At 37.9% G+C, this 20,807-nt stretch overlaps 1 protein-coding gene across 2 annotated transcripts; it reads left to right on the forward strand.

Annotated features, from left to right (window-relative positions):
- The first annotated feature begins 203 nt into the window (after positions 1-203).
- LOC149501301 (uncharacterized) lies at positions 204-6,241 on the forward strand. Of its 2 annotated transcripts, none has more exons than XM_089733524.1 (6): positions 204-378; positions 671-824; positions 1,786-1,903; positions 2,296-2,430; positions 4,124-4,337; positions 5,692-6,241. In XM_089733524.1, the coding sequence occupies exons 1-6, from the start codon at positions 228-230 to the stop codon at positions 5,844-5,846; spliced, it is 927 nt and encodes a 308-aa protein (XP_089589650.1). In that variant the 5' UTR covers positions 204-227; the 3' UTR covers positions 5,847-6,241. The 2 variants fall into 2 exon arrangements, with proteins under 2 accessions (XP_089589650.1, XP_089589651.1); XM_089733525.1 differs by having other exon boundaries at positions 2,296-2,397.
- The last annotated feature ends 14,566 nt before the right edge of the window (positions 6,242-20,807 follow it).

Below are 20,807 nucleotides of genomic sequence, written 5' to 3' on the forward strand. Positions count from 1 at the left end.
ACATAACGGATTTGATTTTTATAGCACGCATTTACATACCTTCATCTAGGAGGTTGTTTGTGAGTACTAAAATTAGTAACTGCCTGTGTGTTAAGATTATCGGTATAATATCTATGAAGTTAAATCAGTCAAGGAAATCGAAACAAGTTATTGCCGAAGTATAAATTCTAAACGTTGATGTGATGTGTCTACAGTAATCTAGGACCCTCCGGTTTGATTAGTTCAACATGGAACGTTGCTTGATAAACGTGTCTTCGGAAACAAAACGTAATGTACGCAAACTTTTTGATCTGGATAAACCTGGCAGATTAGAAGATGCGGTTCAGATTTTAGACGAATGGATAAAAAAGCAGACTCATTTTCTCAAAACGGATTATGGTAATTATAATAAAATTATTTGCAGCGTTCTTGAAAAAAAAAAAAATTGCATACGTTTGCAAATTAGCGTTCAAGTCAAGCTTGCTGACAATTATTTTCAATTATTTTGTTAGAAAAATTTCATATTTAATAAGCCGCGCATTTTTTTTTTTAAAGTATCAAACATAGTAACATCTGAATTTGATTAAGATCAATTTAATGTTAGATATTGTTCGAATTCGGTACATGAACAGTTCTAATTTGAAATTTAATATTGGGCTACAAACCTTTTAATTATTATCCACGTTTTTAGAAAGAGCCTATTTGGAGAGAACTGTAATTTTCTGTAAAGGATCTATTGAGAAGGCGAAACAGCAAATTGACAGATTGTGCACCTACAAAACTATGGTACCAGTTTTCTTTGAGTGCACTAACATGATGGAAATGAAATCAGTTTTCGAAATATGGTAATAAATTCAAATATTCGTCGAAATTATTTGCGAAGCAAACAATGTAATATGGTGTAACAGTTTTTTATTTTTTTATTTTATATTATTTATTTATTTATATTATATATAAAATAATTTTCAGATTGATGGACGAGCTCACAGCTCACCTGGTGTTAAGTGGTTACTGGAGCCCATAGACATCTACAATGTAAATGCGCCACCCACCTTGAGATATAAGTTCTAAGGGTCTCAGTATAGTTACAGCTCAGTATAGGTACTCATAAATTCGTTATTTTTTCATTTGGTTGTCATCTGATAAAGGTAATTGCTCAAAATCAAAGGCTCTTAAGCTAAGCTATCTATTTGGCTCAAAAAAATACTAAGATCCAATCCCCTTTTGTTAAGAACAATGTGCAGGTTTTTATGACTTTTTTTTGTTGTTGCTTAGATGGGGGGACGAGCTCACAGCCCACCTGATGTTAAGTGGTTACTGGAGCCCATAGACATCTACAACGTAAATGCCGCCACCCATCTTGAGATATAAGTTCTAAGGCATTCTCTGACAGTCTAGCTTAGGGGGTGCAGAGATGAACCTTGGTAGGTGTAGTGTAATAGTGATATTACTTAAACGTATGTGCATAATTATATAACATACATAATATTTATAGATACAAATACTCGTACCTAAATAAATACATATAAATGTCCATGTTGAGCACTCTGGATCCAAACCAGCCTTTAGGTTAGGGTACTTTGATGTTAATTTTGAGTTTTTGTTTTATTATTATTATTATTATTACTTTTGTTATAGTCCGAGATTGTAGTTATTATTTTTATTTAATTATAGTATAAATGAAATGTTAATGAGTGTAATATGGATGCAAAATCTGATGTAAATGATATGAATAAATAAATAAAAAAAATAAAAAAATCCATATACTTCATGGGAGTGGAGGTGATCTTTTTGATTTCTTTGCAGTACTGTTGCGGTACTGCCCGAGTTGACTCCGGATCATTATAGAGTTTTGCTAGTAAAAATTAATAATACCGATTTCGATGCTAAAAAATTCATGACGTTCTACAAATGCTGCATAATGGTTAGTATTATTTTATGTTTCAAAGACTATACGGCGGTAATCTTATGGCTTTTTGCAGTCGATCCTAGTCGATCTGTCTATTCTCCGTATCGGATAATGGCAGACCTTGAGCGGAAGGCTTGGAATTCGAAAATAAGGATAGTAATATTCTATGAAAACTAATTAAAAGCACAAAAAAAAAAATTATATAATTACTTCAGTACGCTACGTAGGACACCGGTGACCTACAAGGCAGTAAAAGCGATAAAATTTGTTAAAATGAGAAAAATATGAGAAAAATGTGTTACGGTAGTAGTGTAGTACCTACTTGTTTAAAAATGCTGACACAGTGCTTTTGAAAATACGGGTTATAACCAGCAGTTAATAAACACTTGCTTTAATAAATGTTCCAGATTGCTGAATATTTGAAAAGGCACGATTACTGCACTGGCTACATCATGGTCAATGATTATAGAAATATTAACGTCACTGACATGCTGACCAAGATAGACTTTGTAAATATACCACAGTTCTTGAGTATTATTATTGTAAGTTGATTCATCATATCATAATATTTATTGTACACTATCTGACCCGGCAGATTTCGTAGTGCCTCAATCGATAGATAACAGACCTAAACTTTTGTATAAAATAAATTTAAAACAAACAAAAGGAATCCGTCCGACGCGGCGACAGGGGACACATCAAAGGAAAACCAAAATTGTAATTTTTATTTGATTCCGAGCATTTTCATATTTATATACCTTTTAAACCTTTTCTGGACTTCCACAAATAATTCAAGTCTAAAATTAGACAAATCGGTCCAGTCGTTCTCGAGTTTTAGCGAGACTAACGAACAGCAATTACATTTTTGAAGTGAAAACTTCTTTAGAATCGTTGTGATTTCAAACCGGATGCAACGGAAAAAACGACAGGTAAGAGACACAAATACAAAAATGTGTAGGATGAAGCCAGCAAAGAATGAGACAGAAATATACATACTATTTAATACAGCGCCATCTGTGACATTTTTTAATACTAACGTGTGTATGAAAGTTCTTGTAGTGAATTTTAATTTAGGATTATACGTGAAATTAAAATATCAATTCACAGAGGGCGCTACCTTACAATTATTTACTAATGACAAAATTTTACATATACTTAAGACGTTTAGGATAATTGTATTTTAATTTTGGAAGGTTTCACTTCTACCACGTGTGAATTGCACACATGTTTTTTATATATATAGATAGATAAACATATCCTGTCATAATACATTGATTACATAAACATTTACCTCTTTCCGTGGCGCTTAACATTTACAAAAAGGTATAGATTATTTTATTGTTGTCCAAATGCAGTGCGACTGACAACCTATTGTTATTTGCTTGCCGAAATCCATGGACATTGCAATGTAAATGCTGCCATGTCTTTTACCTGCAGAATCGCTTTGATGTATGTTTATTGACCAGGCGTGGATTACTTTCATGGGTAATCCACGCCTGCTTCGTGGAAAGAATAATCTGAGAAGATGGTACAATATAATAATAATAATAATAATAATATATACAAAACATATAATATATAAATACCAGTCACAATATGTACTTTATGCCGTTAATTTGTTGTTGGTAATGTTAATGGCATGGTTTTGAATTTTTATTTTTTTTATTTCTTAGATGGGCGGAGGAGCTCGCAGCCCACCTGGTGTTATGTGGTTACTGGAACCCATAGACATCCACAACGTAAATGCGCCTCCCACCTTGAGATATAAGTTCTAAGGTCTCAAGTATTGTTAAAACGGCTGCCCCACCCTTCAAACCGAAACGAATTACTGCTTCACGGCAGAAATAAGCGAGGTGGTGGTACCTACCCGTGCGGACTCACGAGAGTTCCTACCACCAGTAATTTCGCAAATTATAATTTGTGGGTTTTTGATTTTTATTACACGATGTTATTCCTTTACCGTGGAAGTCAATCGTGAACATTTGTTAAGTACGTATTTCATTACAAAAATTTGGTACCCGCCTGCGGGATTCGAACACCGCTGCATCGCTCGATACGGATGCACCGGACGTCTTATCCTTTAGGCCACGACGACTTCAGATTACAAGATTCCCTTTGTTCTCACGGATTAGATGATTACGAATTTATTTGTATATTTTACTTCATTTTTAAATACCTTTCGCCTGAACGCTTAGGAATCAGCCACCAACCCTAAGATTAAAATTTTTTCTTCAGCAAGGTTACGGTTGCAGTGTGAAGGGTATTCACTTTCTGACGCCGTCTAAGCTGATTGAAAATTTCGTGAATATTTTCAAGCAATTCGTGAGCGAAAAATTATCTGGCAGAATCCATGCTCTAAAAACTCTGGAAAACTTATATGACTATATACCGAAAGACATATTACCGGTTGAATACGAAGGTGGTGAAAAATCAGTGGAGCTTTTAAATGGTAAGTGTTTTTTAGTTTCATTTAAAATGGTTGTTTTCAAAAATCGAACAAAAAATGCCAATTATTATGCCCGTATCTACTACCATAAGCGAACTATTACAAAATTGTCAGCAGAACATTCAGACATCACAATGTGATTTTCGTCGCCCAACTTAAGACATGAGGTTAAAGTCTCAGTTGTATTGTGTCACAGCTTCTTTTATTATTTTTTTCGGGCTGGGGACCGAACCCTGGGGACGAGGTCCCAGAGCTTAGGAGGCGCACGGGTTATGTGGGACTGGTCCGGGACAGCGAGCCACGGGCCCAGGGATATTGTATCACGGCTGCCGTACCCATCAAGTCGGAGCGCATCACCAATTTGCGGTAGAAATAGGACGGATGGACAGCCATCCTCCCAGATACCAATCTGCCTGTGCGGTGTTTCTAAAAACCCTGCCATCACCTTTCTTCTCTTTCTTGTCCTCATGCAGCATGCCCCCTTATCAGGTTGCATACAGATTTGGCAAAAATCTTACGACCTTCCGTTGCCTACCGTCTACGCTTCTAGGGTTATATACCTATATATCTCTAGCGGTATATTAATTGGAACGTGCCATAGCGAGAGACTTTCTGTTTCTTCTTTTGGTTTTTCTTTTACTTTATCCGGTTTCGGTTCTATGATTTGTATTTCATAATTTCAAACTTTTACACTAAAATTTAGATTTTAAAGTCCCAAAAAATTAGAAACGTTATATTTATTCGTTTTTACTGTATTCATAAACCCCAACCACCAGTTATTGCGAAAATTTTGGGGACATTTTTTCATACGATGGCTGATGATTAGTTCGTTCGTAACACGATTTCGGTGTCTATTTACAGACAAAAATATGTACTGGTGGCAGGACCTCTTGTGAGTCCGCGCGGGTGGGTACCACCATCCTGCCTATTTCTGCCGTGAAGCAGTAATACGTTTCGGTTTGAAGGGTGGCTTAGCCGTTGTAACTATACCGAGACCTTAGAACTTATATCTCGAGGTGGGTGGCGCATTTACGTTGTAGATATCTATGGGCTTCCAGTAACCACTTAACACCAGGTGGGCTGTGGGCTCGTCTATCCATCTAAGCAATAAAAAAAAGAAGCTAGAAACGTTACATTTATTCGTTTTTTCTGTATTCATTAACCCCAACCTCCAGTCATTGCGAGAATTCCGCCGAAATTTTTCATACGATGACGAATGAATAGTTCGTGACACGATTTCGGTGCCTATTTACAGACAAAAATCTGTACTCGCCAAAGGATCCGAATCTTCAACACACTAACCCTTCATCCTACGATGATTTAATACACGTGCCATAATAACATAATGAAATTTCAGATGATTTAATGAAGATTTTCACAACAACTGAGACTATAAATTACTTGGAAATGATGAAGAACGCATGCACTGACGAATCAAAAAGACAGAAGGATATATTTAATGAACAATACATGGGATTGCCGGGAAGCTTCAGAGCTTTGACTGTCGATTAAATAACATAGAAATTTTATCATAAAAATAGGTGTTTTGGAGCTCCGTGTTTTCTTGTATAACTTGTTTGCTAATTCGTCACATCAACTGTTGTTTGGCATTGGTTTTATTTTTTCGATTGTGACTCATTACGTAAATACTTATGACTTTTCAAATAGAATACGTTTTGCGGCTATAACATTTTCAATAATAATATATTACTAATAAATTTCTACATCCTGCTCTTTTTAGTGTGTGGAATTAAAACAGCACGTTGTTTTGTCTCATAGTTAATGAAAAGCTGCATGTTGGATTGCGTACTGAAAAATAAGTAAACTTGTAATTATTATTTATTCGAATATTAAATAACTTAGGAAAACTAATGTGGGATCGGAAATAAATACGTTTTCGGAGTTCATCGCCGAGTATTTTTTTTACTTTTCTTATTTTTTCTTCGGATAAAAATTGAAAAATTATTTTAAGAATTTGTAAGAAAAAAGTCTTTGAGAACGTTTATAATGCATTTCTAAAAAGGTAATTGATTTAGTAGATTTAAATTGATTTGTAAATGTTCATCCTTTTGTACGAAATTCGGCCATAATTACTGATGTCTCAAAAAACTATAAACAATTAAAACTACAATTACGGGTTGAACTCGCGGTTTTTATTGTCATTATGGTAAATAATGGATTGGACTGTGGTTGTGGGCTTTCGTATGTGAGATAAACTAAGAGATACACATCGGTCAGAGGTAAAGTTAAACCCATTGCTGACGTCAAGAATAAAACTCAGAGTTTCTCACCGGACCTCCTTAGTAAGCCGCCATTACAATTCGGCGGTAGATTCTGCGAAGTACTGCTCTTGCTAGAGCCAGTGCTAGCAAACTATTTCAGGTTGAGCCCATGGGCTCACCTATCCGTTTGTGCGTAGCTGGGATAGCCCTTAAGTAGGTAAGGATTAAGTAAGAAAAAAAATCAAGAATAACCGAGTGACGAAGTCCGCACCCGATTAATGAGTTTGTGATAACGATAACCTCTAGTGACAATTTAAAACTAGGCGGACAATTAGCTCGTTGAGTCCCTAAAATACATGTTTTATCGTGATGAAAATAAATTTAGTCCGTATTTCAGTGTCTGAGAGTCTCTGACCCCTCCTTGGTGTTTATTTACCCGGAAAACCCGGAATGTGTTCTCGCATACCTTTGATCTTTCACCTATTCATGTCAACTCAACCATATCACGTTACTAACATAGCGGTTTACTATCATCTGGACTCGGTTTGGAGACAAGCAATTTCGATAATGCATTGAACGCTTTTGATATTTATATGCGAATATTTGTTTACTTATGGGCTAGCTTGATGAGTCTTAAATAAATAAATAAATATTTACTAACAATCACGCCACGATAACTGGTCCCGTGGTAAGTTCGTAAAGAACTTGTGTTACAGGTACCAGATAACGGAAATAAATGTAATATTTTTATTATACACATACATATATTTTATATACATCCATAACCCTGGAAAAGACCTTTATATTTATCATACAAATATCTTCCCTTGGCGGGATTCGAACCCGCGACCTCCTTGTGTAGTGACCATCTCACTTACCACTACACCAGACGGCCGTTATGAAATGAAACTGTCACGCCTTTTAGTTTGCATTGTATTCTTTACCGACTGTACCGGTAAGTTGAATAATTGCTAGACAGATTGATTGCAGAAACGAGCAAATTAGTGGTACTTATCTTTAGGCTCGCAACTCGAGAGAGAGAGAGAGTATTCTTTATTGTACACCAAAAAACAAATAAACAGTGCGATACATTAAAAACCAAAAAGTACAATTGGCGGTCTTATCGCTAAAAGCGATCTCTTCCAGAAAACCATCAGGTGGACAAGAATCGAATTAAAAGTGTAAATGTATTCGCTAGAAAAATAGTCATAGAACGCTACCTCATCGTCAGTTTCCATTTTAGGCTTTTTGCGACAAGACACATGGGAGAAGACACTTCGCTTTGCTATCTTAGGGCGATAAGAAACCGAAGTTTATCTCGTTTATTATTCATTGATTGCGAGTTTGCTATCTCTAGAACGAGCAACGAATTTTTTATTTATTTATTGCTTAGATGATTGGACGAGCTCACAGCCCACCTGGTGTTAAGTGGTTACTGGAGCCCATAGACATCTACAACGTAAATGCGCCACCCACCGTGAGATATAAGTCCTAAGGTATCAAGTTTAGCTAGAACGGCTGCCCCACCCTTCAAACCGAAACGCATTACTGCTTCACGGCAGAAATAGGCGGGGTGGTAGTACCTATCCGTGCGGACACACAAGAGGTCCTACCACCAGTAAATAAATATATCCGATCGCCTCGAAAACGTTGATCAGCGCCGTATCGAGCGAAACATCAAAAAAAAACATAATAGCCTTAGTAAAATCATGAACGACTTTAATGAACTGTAATTAAAATGTTATGTAAAAAAAAAACATTTAATGATTTTGTTTTTGATCCGAACGAGTAATATAGCTGTGTTCGCAACATTTAGATAACGAAAAAAACAACAACACAGGTCTGAATGTATTCATATGAAAATATAAAATTTTTGTACAATTCTTCATGGAATACTAGCTTTTGCCTGCGACATCGTCCTCGTGGAATAGTTCACAAATATTTTAGAACAAATTTGGTAAGCATAAAAAACGTTATAGTGAGCCAACCTTAACATATATACATATACTGTCGCGGACTTTTTTTTAGCTCTTTTAAAGGGGAACAATTCTGTCATACATTATTTTAGCGAAACTTTAATCGTTTCTGCAGCGCACGCAGCGGAAGCTCTCAAAAGAGAAAAAAAACCCGATTTTGGAATATTCTTTATTGGTACTCCGTTTGTATTGCTCTTAGCGTGATGTTATATAACTTATAGTCTTCCTCAATAAATGGGCTATCTAGAACTGAAATCGGACCAGTAGTTCCTGAGATTAGCGCGTTCAAACAAACAAACTCTTCAGATTTAAAATTAGTATAGATTGAGAGCTCGAGGCATCTTTACATCCATTTTGTTTATTTTTGCTGCATTTTCTCACATTTTGTTCAATGTGGTGTAGCAATGTAAGCGACTGATCCATTATTTCTATACCCCGATTCACAGGCGCGATCCGTGATCAGAACTAGAATAAGGTTAACTGGTTCGGTGGAAACAAAATGTCGTTTATGCATAGAATGAAAGTAAGTGCAAAAATTACAGCGGCTTACGCAAATGCAGCTCTGATCAAATCAGAGTGTTAGTGTTTCAAAGGGACACAACTGTAAAATTGTTTTATTTAATAAAAATCTCATTAATAGAGATTTGTTTTGATTGAAAAAGAAAACCTGTACCATCCAATCAAGGTTTTTCGATACACGCGAGATGTAAATGGCTTAGGAAATAACTTTAAGCGTATATTACTTTTATTTCATTTTGGCAGTCCAAACAACAAATTTATTTGAGTGCCTTCTTTTTTTCACTTTGCAAATTAGTAACTTGTATTTGTCTGAATTTTCATTTTTTTTTTTTTTTTTTATTGCTTATATGGGTGGACGAGCTCACAGCCCACCTGATGTTAAGTGGTTACTGGAGCCCATAGACATCCACAACGTAAATGCGCCACCCACCTTGAGATACAAGTTCTAAGGTCTCAAGTATAGTAACGACGGCTGCCCCACCCTTCAAACCGAAACGCATTACTGCTTCACGGCAGAAATAGGCAGGGTGGTGGTACCCACCCGCGCGGACTCACAAGAGGTCCTACCACCAGTAATTACGCAAATTATAATTTTGCGGGTTTCATTTTTATTACACGATGTTATTCCTTCACCGTGGAAGTCAATCGTGAACATTTGTTGAGTACGTATTACATCAATGAATAGCTTGTGATACAAAATGCTACTTAAGCTAAAATATGAAGAATTAAATGATTATATCATTTTGATAATACCTTGTAAAGCAACCCGTGTTTTTTTACAATAAATTTATTTTCTATTTTTTAGTTGAATGTGAAAGTTGTGTATAGCGGGTCTGATTTTTTAAAATATTGAATTGTCACCGGTCCTTGATAAGTATGCCAAATTTCGAGTTAATGCGACGATTTTAAAACAAATTAACTTACAAAACATCATGATGGACTCGTAAACATGTGTGCTAGAAGCGCTGGAGGTCATACCCGATCCTGTGGACCGAATGGTAAATAGTCGACGTTGCCCTAAACACGTCATTACGGATCCTCCCGATCCATTAACGGTGCTTTTAGGTACCTCAACCACCGGTCACCGTCCTCGCCGAACCCCTCGCTTGCGACGAAGAGTTCGGCGAGTAAATTAACCCACAGACACAGCCCACTGAGTTTCTCGCTGGATCTTCTCAGTGGGCCGCGTTCCCGATCCGGTGGTAGATTCTGCGAAGCACTGCTCTTGCTGGGGCCAGTGTTAGCAACACCTCCGGTTTGAACTTTGAGAGCTCACTTACACGCTACGGTAACGCTGATATAGCCTCTCAAGGCTATCAGCATAGGTAGTAAAAAAGACTGGTGATTCATTTGACCAATGATTAGAATACGACTTGTTTATAAACACGATTAGAGACAAAGTTGCAGTGGGCCCTAGTTATACAAATCTGGTACCTAATAGTAGGTAAATACAATCTTATAGCTGATTTAATAAATAGCTCAAACGTTACCAAGCAGTTTGTATCATCTGAAGCAATGATGTAGCTAATATGTTAACGTCGTGTGAAATTTGCGTTTATATTTCGTTGTAGGCGCATCGAATCTCAATATCTAGGGAAAGCTTTGATCCGACTTGAACGATGCTTGTTGAATTTAAGGCACTCCAGAGACCGCATAACGCACTTTTTTTATTGCTTAGATGGGCGGACGAGTACACGGCACACCTGATGTTAAGTGGTTACCGGACCCCATAGACATCTACAACGTAAATGCCGTCAACCACCTAGAGGTATGAGTTCTAAGGTCTCAGTATAGTCACAAAGGCTGCCCCACCCTTCAAACCGAAACGCATTACTGCTTCACGGCAGAAATAGGCAGGGTTGTGGTATCTACCCGTGCAGACTCACAAGAGGTCCTACCACCAGTATTTTTTTTTACCGTTTTATTTCGATGATATTCTTCATCCTTCAGTCGAGTCTGTGATTTGCTAAGCGTGAACACTTTTTCCCCTACTTATTAGTGGCCTAACGAGCTATTCCACCTACGCGCGGACGGGTAGGTGAGCTCATGGGCCCAAGCTGAGAGAATTTGCTAACACTAGCTTGCACTGGCTTGCAGAATCTAGCACCAGATCGTAATTGCGACCCATTGAGTTCCGGCGAGAAACTCAGTGGGTTGAACATTAAAAACAAGCTGCTTTCATTGGCGGCCCGAGTTAAGAAGAAGTCTATTCCTTGGCTTAACAAAACTGTCATAGAATATTTGGGGTATATGTTATGGCTTTATACGTATAAAAATCGCTCATTTTGTTTAGGTGAAATTAAACTCCTGTAAGTTGTCTGCAAGCAATATTACGACAGGAAAAATCTGCAAGCAATATTACGACAGGAAAAACTTTAAACCAATCATTTCGTTTTTTATGAGAATTATATTTTTATCTCCTAAGAAGACTGCCGGGTATACCTTCTTATTAATTGGAAGTGAGTCGCAACCGATGCTCATGGACTTCGACAATGCCAAGAATGCACCTTTGTTAGTGACCACGAATTAAAATTCTATTCTATGTGGTACACGATGAGCGGTTCCGCCGAGTTCGTGTACCCTATGAGGTACACGAGCCGATGTGTTTCTCTACGGGGCCTAGATCCACGGACTTGTCAAATTAATTAGTGTTTTCTTTGTGGACTTGTGGCCAAGGATCTAATAAATCAAAAAAGTCGAAAACATGTCATATTTTTTTAAAATTCTTGGTATAGCAACACGACATAAAAAAAAACTTTGAAAAAAAGATACAAATTTTAATTGGTGAACTAAAAGTTTAGAAAAACAAAAAACGCAATATGCTTTTTTTGCAAATTTTACATTGCGTTGATACCCTTTTGGCTTTGGCCCGTGCATGTGGAGCAAGTCGCCCTTCATCAAGGAGGTTTTGGCAGCATCCCACGCATCGTCTTCGGATGAATCGAGATTCTTTCTTGCCGATAAACTCCTAAAAATGTGTCTTTCTCAGCGGCGTCACTTGAACTTGAACGTTTCATGTGCTGCTTGAATGCTTTTCTCTCCTTCTCTCTTTCGGTAAACCTCTTCTCTTTTTAATGGCTGTGCCACAGAGGTCTGTATTGCGAGAAAGCATAAATTCTGTCAAAGGATCGCTCGTGTAGTAGTTGTCAGTTATCATGCAGCGACCTTCATCAAGTAAATCTTCTGCCAATGTTACTACTATACTTCTGGAGGTATCCAAACCAAAAACTTGCACATTTTGATCATTGTAAATTTGGTATCTCCAAGTGTTCTGCAGACCATAATTTATAGATCTTCATGTTATATTTGTGTTCGAGGGTATGTATTGGCGGAAAAGTAGTCTGCCGTTGAAGTGAACCATCGATATGGTAATAAACTAACCATACATACGTCTACTGGAACACTCATGAGTCTGTGGTACACATTAAAGGTACACGGTAATTTAATTCATAAGTTCGTGTACCGCCCGCTGTACACGGGGTCAACGACCATATTTTGTTACTTTTAATGCATCAGCCGATAGGTGGACATCTAATAATGGCCAAAAAATATATAATTACACTTGGACATATGGCGTGTTTCAGAACGCTTGTATAGGGACTGTTAACGTGTTAAGTACAATGGCAGACACCAATGTACAATAAATATTGTACAAAACTTGAGGCGTTTCTGAGTATAATAAAATTGAATAAATTTTAAACGGGAACTTTGTTTGTTTTGATTCTTTTCACATAATAGAAATTCATGCATTGAGCAGTTCTTCATTCAATTTGAAATTGATCCGCGTTTATAAGTATAGATAGGCCAGTGCTTTGCTCCAACCTTAACGTTATTAATGGCCTCAATTGCATCTTTCCGGTAGTAATAATAGCCGCAAAACACCCCGTGTATTCAAGCAATATTAATTAACGTGTGTTGTATTGAAGCTTAATATTATAATATTAAACAATAATTCGTGCTAGAGACTATTGGCAGTTTTGTATGCACATTTGTATCATTTGTTATAATATAATCATTTTCACGATGCTATTTCCTCCCACTATAGACGGATAATAATGATTAAAAAAAGCAATGGCTTTTTTGTCGCGAATTTAAACGAATTTTTTGTCACGAATTCATATTCTGTGTGAATCTAGATATTAATTTAAAATTTTAAAATTAACAAATACAGGAATTCGAGAATAAAATAACGAAGCAAATTAAAAAAAATATAGTTTTCTTAGGAGTTTTTTTTATTTTATTTTAGCCGAGCCATGGCTCAGCCAGTCACATATTATGTATGTTATATGGTACCGGATCTTGAAATAATTCAAAAAACCATTGAGGTAACTAAACCTTCGAAATTGCATCATCAAAACGATATTAATATATCTTTCTTATTAAGGATTCGATTTTAAAGAGACACTGAATTCGAACGGTAGGCATATTGTTAACTAGAACATTCTTTCATAGGGTATTAACTATACTCCTAGATTAACTATACTCCTAGCTTACTGTTGCCTTAATAATCAGACAAACGTATAATCCAATGCTTGGTATGTGGTACAGTCTATAGGAAATCGCCGGACACTTAGCCTGCATCACCACCAGTCGGTACTTTACGTAACTCTATAATAATGTTACGCCGGTAAGGGTAACGCCATCTATTGCCGAATAGTCGAACGAATATCGAAGGAATTAGAAGCATCTAGAACGCTCGAGAAGTACAACGCCATCTATTGTCAAATAGCGGAAACACACAATACTGGACTCTTGTGGAATATTCTCGACGATTCTAGGGATTTCGTCTCGACCATAAAAGCGTTGTAGAGATGGCACGCAGCCAGTTAGTAATCGAAACTAACCGAAGCGAAACAGCGAACGGATCACCTGAAGCGAAGCGGAAGAAGCGAATTGAGAGTTTTAAGAGTGTTTGTTGAGTGTCTTAAGTTTTCTAACTGTTGAATACAGTTTTAGTTGTACTTTGGGGGAACATTTATTTATCCCGAACCCCAGCGCATAACAATAATCTGGAACCCAAGTAAGATAACTGCGGAGTTGTCTGAGATTTCAAAACATATTTTTTTTGCTATGACATATCTTTGGCTTGCGGAGAGTACTCAGTGGCGGGCAGAAGCTTGGCTGTGACCCTGACATTGTGGACGTCAATAACCGACGGTAACCACTGTCTGCTCACAAGGGCAACAAATAACCGTCATACCTTGTAATGCCCTTGTATAAATAAATAAATATATAGCACCATTGCGTTCTTCAGTCCTCCTCATGGGTAAGTTCCACAAGTTGTAACTTGTGGAACTTACCCATGTTTACACCTCTGTAGAGCTGTACACTTTTATTACTTCTATGCTTCTAGGCGCTGCCAGTCCTTATATCCCATAGATTCCCTAACGATCGATAATACACAATTATGACTAAATTTATTATTCTCTGTTGAAGAATCTATTATGCAACAATATTGTAATGAATATGTGAAAACGAGCTTGTTTGTTTGTTTCTAGAGGGAAAAAATTAAATCTTTAGAAATGTTCACCACGGCGGTGCGCTGGTTCTATATTTTTGGAGGTTTTTTTTTTGTATTGCATTTGTAGGCAGACGAGCATACGGCCCACCTGATGGTGAGTGGTTACCGTCGCCCATGGACTTCAGCAATGCCAGGGGCAGAGCCAAGCCGCTGCCTACCGCTTAATACTCTCCACAAGCCTCGTTTGAAGAAGGACATGTCATAGCGCTCGGGAAACACCGTGGAGAGGAGCTCATTCCATAGCCGGATGGTACGTGGCAAAAAAGATCTCTGGAAACGCACTGTGGATGACCGCAGTGGCTCCAGGTAGTATGGATGAACTCTACTCCGGTGGCGGGCAGTGCGATGGTAAAAACGAGACGTTGGTATCATCTCGAACAATTCCTCAGAGCACTCCCCATGAAACGTGCGGTACAAAATATAGAGGGAACCGAAGTCCCTTCGCAGACCCAGAGGCTCCAAAGGTTCCTGCAGAGGCGAGTATCGTCAAAAGGTGAACAAAAAGAGGGATGGGCCGAGGTTAGGTAATAAGTAGAAGTAACTGCCAACTCGCTGCTGGCTGCAGAATCTATGGAATGTGACTGGTGGACGTCACTGGCGGCGGTCGGCCTGACGGCTTGACAGCACCCCCCTAAATCGTCCGTGTCCACAAAACGGGTATAACATTCGCACACTGAGTCCGCACGGGTAGGTACCCCCACCCCGCCTATTTCTGCCGTGAAGCAGTAATGCGTTTCGGTTTGAAAGGTGTGGTAGCCGTTGTAACTATACCCTTAGAACTTATATCTCTAGGTGGGTGGCGCATTTACGTCGTAGATGTCTATGGGCTCCGGCAACCACTTAACACCAGGTGAGCTGTGAGCTCGTCCACCCATCTAAGCAATAAAAAATAAAAGCACAACGACGAGGATGATCGTCCGTTGGAACTCGTAAGAGAATAGTAACAAAAGTCCAAAAGAACGTTGAGATGAAAAACAAGCGGCGGGTGTGTGTACATGCGCGCGGTGCCGTCGGCAATAGTCTTCTCTTTTTTTTCTTTTTCTTTTTTTTATAGCCGGCCATGCGATTTTATGTCTACAAAAATAGATGGTTCTTTACAAACTGGTGTTTGTAATGCTTTGACGTCCTAATCACTGAACCGATCATCTTGGTATTTGTTTATGAACGTTGGTTTTGATTTTGTCGTTTTGCTTGGTTTTATATACGTACAGAAATCGTCAAAAATACTGAAAAGTAGATTCCAATAGTACTATACAGAAATTAAGTATAATTTCCGAGCTAAACATATTTTCTGTATTAACTGAAGCGTCGTCGCGTACAAAAACCAGTTTCTTATTTATGTAATCTAGAAATAGAAAATTGGATCACTTGACACAGAAAACAAACTAGAATTTTTGTTAAATTTGAATTCGTGCTTGATCCATGATTTCCATAGAACCGGTTCAATGTGACAGCTTTAAAGCACACTATTGCTATAACATATATGCTAAAACACTCCTAAAATTAATATTATATAAGTTTCTTTATTAAATGCCGTTTATTTGCTACTTGACCTCAAAACTTTCCCTTTGAGTAACGGAAGTTCGTTGAATTGTCTATAATTTTGAATAGGATCGAACTAAAGCTAGCTCTCACTTTTTTTTTTCCACAGGAGAAAATCGCCGGATCCCCACCCGCGCAGCAGGTGGGGTTTAGTGGGAGTTGAACCTCACTAAAAACTCCTGCCGCTCACAACCGGCGCCCTACCTCGGACCGGGCCGGAGCCCAGTCGGGGCTATTGAGACGGCGGGACAGGGTTGACGCAGAGCACATTACATCCATCCCAACGTCCCACGGACGCCGGACCGGCGGCCGCCAGCGACACGATCACCGGTTCCCTCGTTCAGCGTGCCGAGAGTCCGCCTTGATGGCGCCGCGTTACACTTTCCCCCAGAGCGGTCGGGGGAATGCGGTCTACCATCACCCGGCTTCTTACTGCGGGTGAGCGTGCAAAGCACGCCACCCCACGTCTGGGTCTCTCCCCGCACAAAATGGGTGGGACCCCTAACTCTTAGGGGGCCAGGTCACGGATACGACCCCGGTCCCGACCCCCTGCTCGGCGGCGGCGGGTTTCTGCGTAGTGAGGAGTAGCTCTCACTTTGGTATGTTTTCAATAGTATTGTATGATGGCGTTTTTTTAATTTTTTATTACTTCGACAAACGAGCTTACGGTCCGCCTGACGTTAAGTGGTTACCGGAGCCTATGAGCATGAGTTCTAAGTCTCAGTTATTTATTAAAACGGCTGCCATACCCTTTAAACCGTTCAATTAAGGCTTCGCAGCAGAAATAGGTAAGATGATGGTGCCTACACCTGTGGGCTGACGAAACGCCCAACCACCACTAATTACGCAAATTATATTTTTTGTAACGACTGTACCGCTATTCAAATAGGAACGCATTGAATGCTTCGCGGCAAAAAGAGACAGAAACTTACATAACTATGCAATCCCTTTTTTAATTTACACTAATATTATAATTATAAAGAGGAAAGATTTGTTTGTATTGAATAGGCTCCGAAACTGCTGAACCGATTTGAAAAATTCTATAATCTCTAAATATATCTATATAATCTCTTTTGAAAAAAAATAGAGATCCTTATTAAAACTCCAATAATGTAACCCAAGGTGTAAAAATATTACCTAAAATATTCTTTACATCGTGTGCCCTGCAAAAACTACTGATGATAGAATAAAATAATGTACTACGACTTTGTAGAATTATGCCGCAATAAGTGTTCTTTTATTTAAAAAAATAAAACAACAATTTTTGTTAAAGACCCGAGCGGAGCTGGAGCGGGCCGCTAATAATAATAATAAAAATAGTTTATAATTATTAAGATGTTAAATAAATATATATATAGTAATATAATAAGGAACAAATCAAACGAGGTCATTCGGCCCCAATTTAGGATTCCCTGTGATATAGGTACCAGAGATTGACAAACATACTTTTATACGTTTAAATATATCGAAAACAAACACCCAGACAAGTAAACAAACAAACTTGCTCATCACCCAATGCTTGTTCGATGTGGGAATCGAACCCACGACCCTCGGCTTCACAGTCAAGGGCGCTAACTATTGCACCACCGAGTCAAATAAATGAAGTTAAGTTTTGTTACTTTTATTGCAATTAAGTTTACCAGATGATGACCGAGCTTCGCTCGTTTTTTTTTTTGATAACGCCATCATGTTGTGTCTAGCGGTTAGTTTCCCTCAATTAAGAAAAATAGTATTATTATTCGCCAATAGATTTCGGGAAGAGTTGATTATTGAAAACACGAATGAAACAACATTTTCTGAAAATAAATCGTAGCTAGATCGATGTATCGCCCCCGAAATCCCGTGTAGGTATACTAAATTTTATGAAAATCGTTGGAGCCGTTTCCGAGATTCAGATTATATATATACAAGAATTGCTCGTTTAAAGGTATATAAGATTCTAAGAGATGTGCGTAAATAAGTTGGTTTATTTTTAAGCTATTGCTTAGATTTTATCGCAGGCCTTGAGCGCGGCTTGAGAGCGGAATCATGAAATTCCTTAACGAAAAAAACCTTCTACCCCTCACTACGCCTACTACGTAGGTTGCGTTCAACACATTCACACGTTGCGCTTGTGTAGAGTTTAAAGTAAGAAGTCTAAACACCGATTTATGTACTGTACTGTACTTGTAACAACGATAGCGCGATTCAGCTTTTGCATCAAGCGCCATCCATCGGCGACAAACGGAATTGTAAAATAGAATATTATATCACATTACAATGCGTTGGGCGTGCCATTTTCTATCGTTTAGTCGAATAAATTTATTACTACTCCTACTACTCATTCAGTGATTGGAGTGGCATTAGAAATAAACTAGCTAAACCGTTGATTCTGGGCGAATGAGAGTTAGAACTAGCATCCAAAGGCGTGTCTCTATCCCATGTAACGCTCTCTAGTGAGTACGCGGTCAAAATGGAATACTCACAATGTAGCAGATTCATTGAAAGTTAGCCCACAGAGTTTCTTGCCGGATCTTATTTAATTGTTGTTGCTATGCAATAGCTTTACCGCGGCAGTCTCCGAGTGCCACACGTTTATTTTTATTTTTATTTAAGCACGTTTGTTATGTTGTGATAATAAATAAATCTAAACGGGTTTTTACTTTAAAACTGCCCTAATTACTATATTTACATAATCATACATATATTTACATTATTACTGTACATAATTAAAAATGTATTTTGGTAATTAGAAGTCGTCGTGGCCTAAAGGATTAGACGCCCGGTGCATTCGTACCAAGCGATGTAAATGTGCCGGTGTTCGAATCTTTTTTTTTTTTTTTTTTTTTTTTTTTATTGCTTAGCTGTGTGGACGAGCTCACAGCCCACCTGATGTTAAGTGGTTACTGGAGCCCATAGACATCTACAACGTAAATGCGCCACACACCATGAGATATAGTTCTAAGGTCTCAGTATAGTCACAACGGCTGCCCCACCCTTCAAACCGAAACGCATTACTGCTTCACGGCAGAAATAGGCGGGGCGGTGGTACCTACCCGTGCGGACTCAGAAGAGGTCCTACCACCAGTAATCCCGCAGGCAGGTATCAATTTTTCTACTTAAAGACATACGGACTTAACACACTATTGACTTCCACGGTGAAGGAATAATGTCGTGTAATAAAAATCAAAGCCCGTAAAACATTATGATTTGCGTAATTACTGGTGGTGGTAGATCTTCGTGTACCCCCACCGGTAGGTACCACCACCCTGCCTATTTCTGCCGTGAAGCAGTAATGCTTTTCGGCTCGGACAGCTATCGTACTGTCAAAACTGGGACTTAGAACTCGTGTCTCAAAATAGATGACGGTACTTACGTTGTTGATGTCTAAGGGCTCCGGTAACTACTTACACCAAGTGGGTCGTGAGCTCGTCCCATTTAAGCAACAAAAAATTAAACTTGCAAATATTTAATATTGTTATCTAATCTAAATGCACCACTGGTAATAAATTATTATACGTTCAGGCAGATTTATAAATAAGAAGAGTATATACATTACTATACATTAATTAAGTATATTTTTAAGTAGGTTTCGCTATTTTTAATGTACCTTTAAATTATATTAAAATACAAAGAGTGATTACACAAAATAATTAGTCGTAGAACTCGTTCGGAAAAACGTGCTAAATATGTAAATTTTGTGTGGCTATTTGAACTAGTCGATACGCCCGTACAGTGACCACGATACCTTTTAAAACACCTACCTACGCTATACTTCATATTTATACACTATACTTATAACTTATATATATATTATTATAAATTGTATAGTTACTGGTGGTAGGACCACTTGTGAGTCCGCGCGGATAGGTACCACCGCCCTGCCTATTTCTGCCATGAAGCAGTAATGCGTTTCGGTTTGAAGGGTGGGGCAGCCGTTGTAACTATACTGAGACTTTAGAACATGTATCTCAAGATGGGTGGCGCATTTACGTTGTAGATGTCTATGGGCTCTAGTAACCACTTAACACCAGGTGGGCTGTGAGCTCGTCCAGCCATCTAAGCAATAAAAAAAATTTAAAAACACTTTTTCTCCTAAGCATCTATATATTAATAGGTGAACCAAAAACTTTGTATCCCTTTTTACGAAAATTGCGCGGATGGAGGACTATGAAATTTTCCACACTTATAGAGAATATAGAGAAGAAGTGCACAATGCTAATATTTTTTTTTTAAATAATGCGTAAAAGATACATTAAATCAATAAAGAAAACATTACACACACTACATACCGTGTATTTGACGCACACACGCATACATACTATTTATTGTCAAACTTTTGTTCTTGACGTCTGTTGTCAAATTGAGATTAAATTTAATATTCTTTATCTTTGTTAATATTTTTTATAGTGTAGTCTTGGCGAAATCTGTGACTATAGAAGTGTATAAACTTACAATTCCAATTAATTAAAGTCGAATTTCGACTACTGCGGGTCCTCTAGTATATTTTAAATTGCGAAACGTATCTTTTCGAACATTGATTCTGCATGATCCATAGCCAAAATAATTTATAGCATTTTATTTCTAATACAAAATTAATTCATCTATACTAATATTATAAAGAGGAAAGATTTGTTTGTTTGTTTGTTTCGAATAGGCTCCGAAACTACTGGACCGATTTGAAAAATTCTTTTTCCATTAGAAGCCGACATTG

Source organism: Bombyx mandarina, chromosome 16, assembly GCF_030267445.1.
Source record: "Bombyx mandarina strain Sakado chromosome 16, ASM3026744v2".
Classification (NCBI taxonomy): Eukaryota; Metazoa; Arthropoda; class Insecta; order Lepidoptera; family Bombycidae; genus Bombyx; species Bombyx mandarina.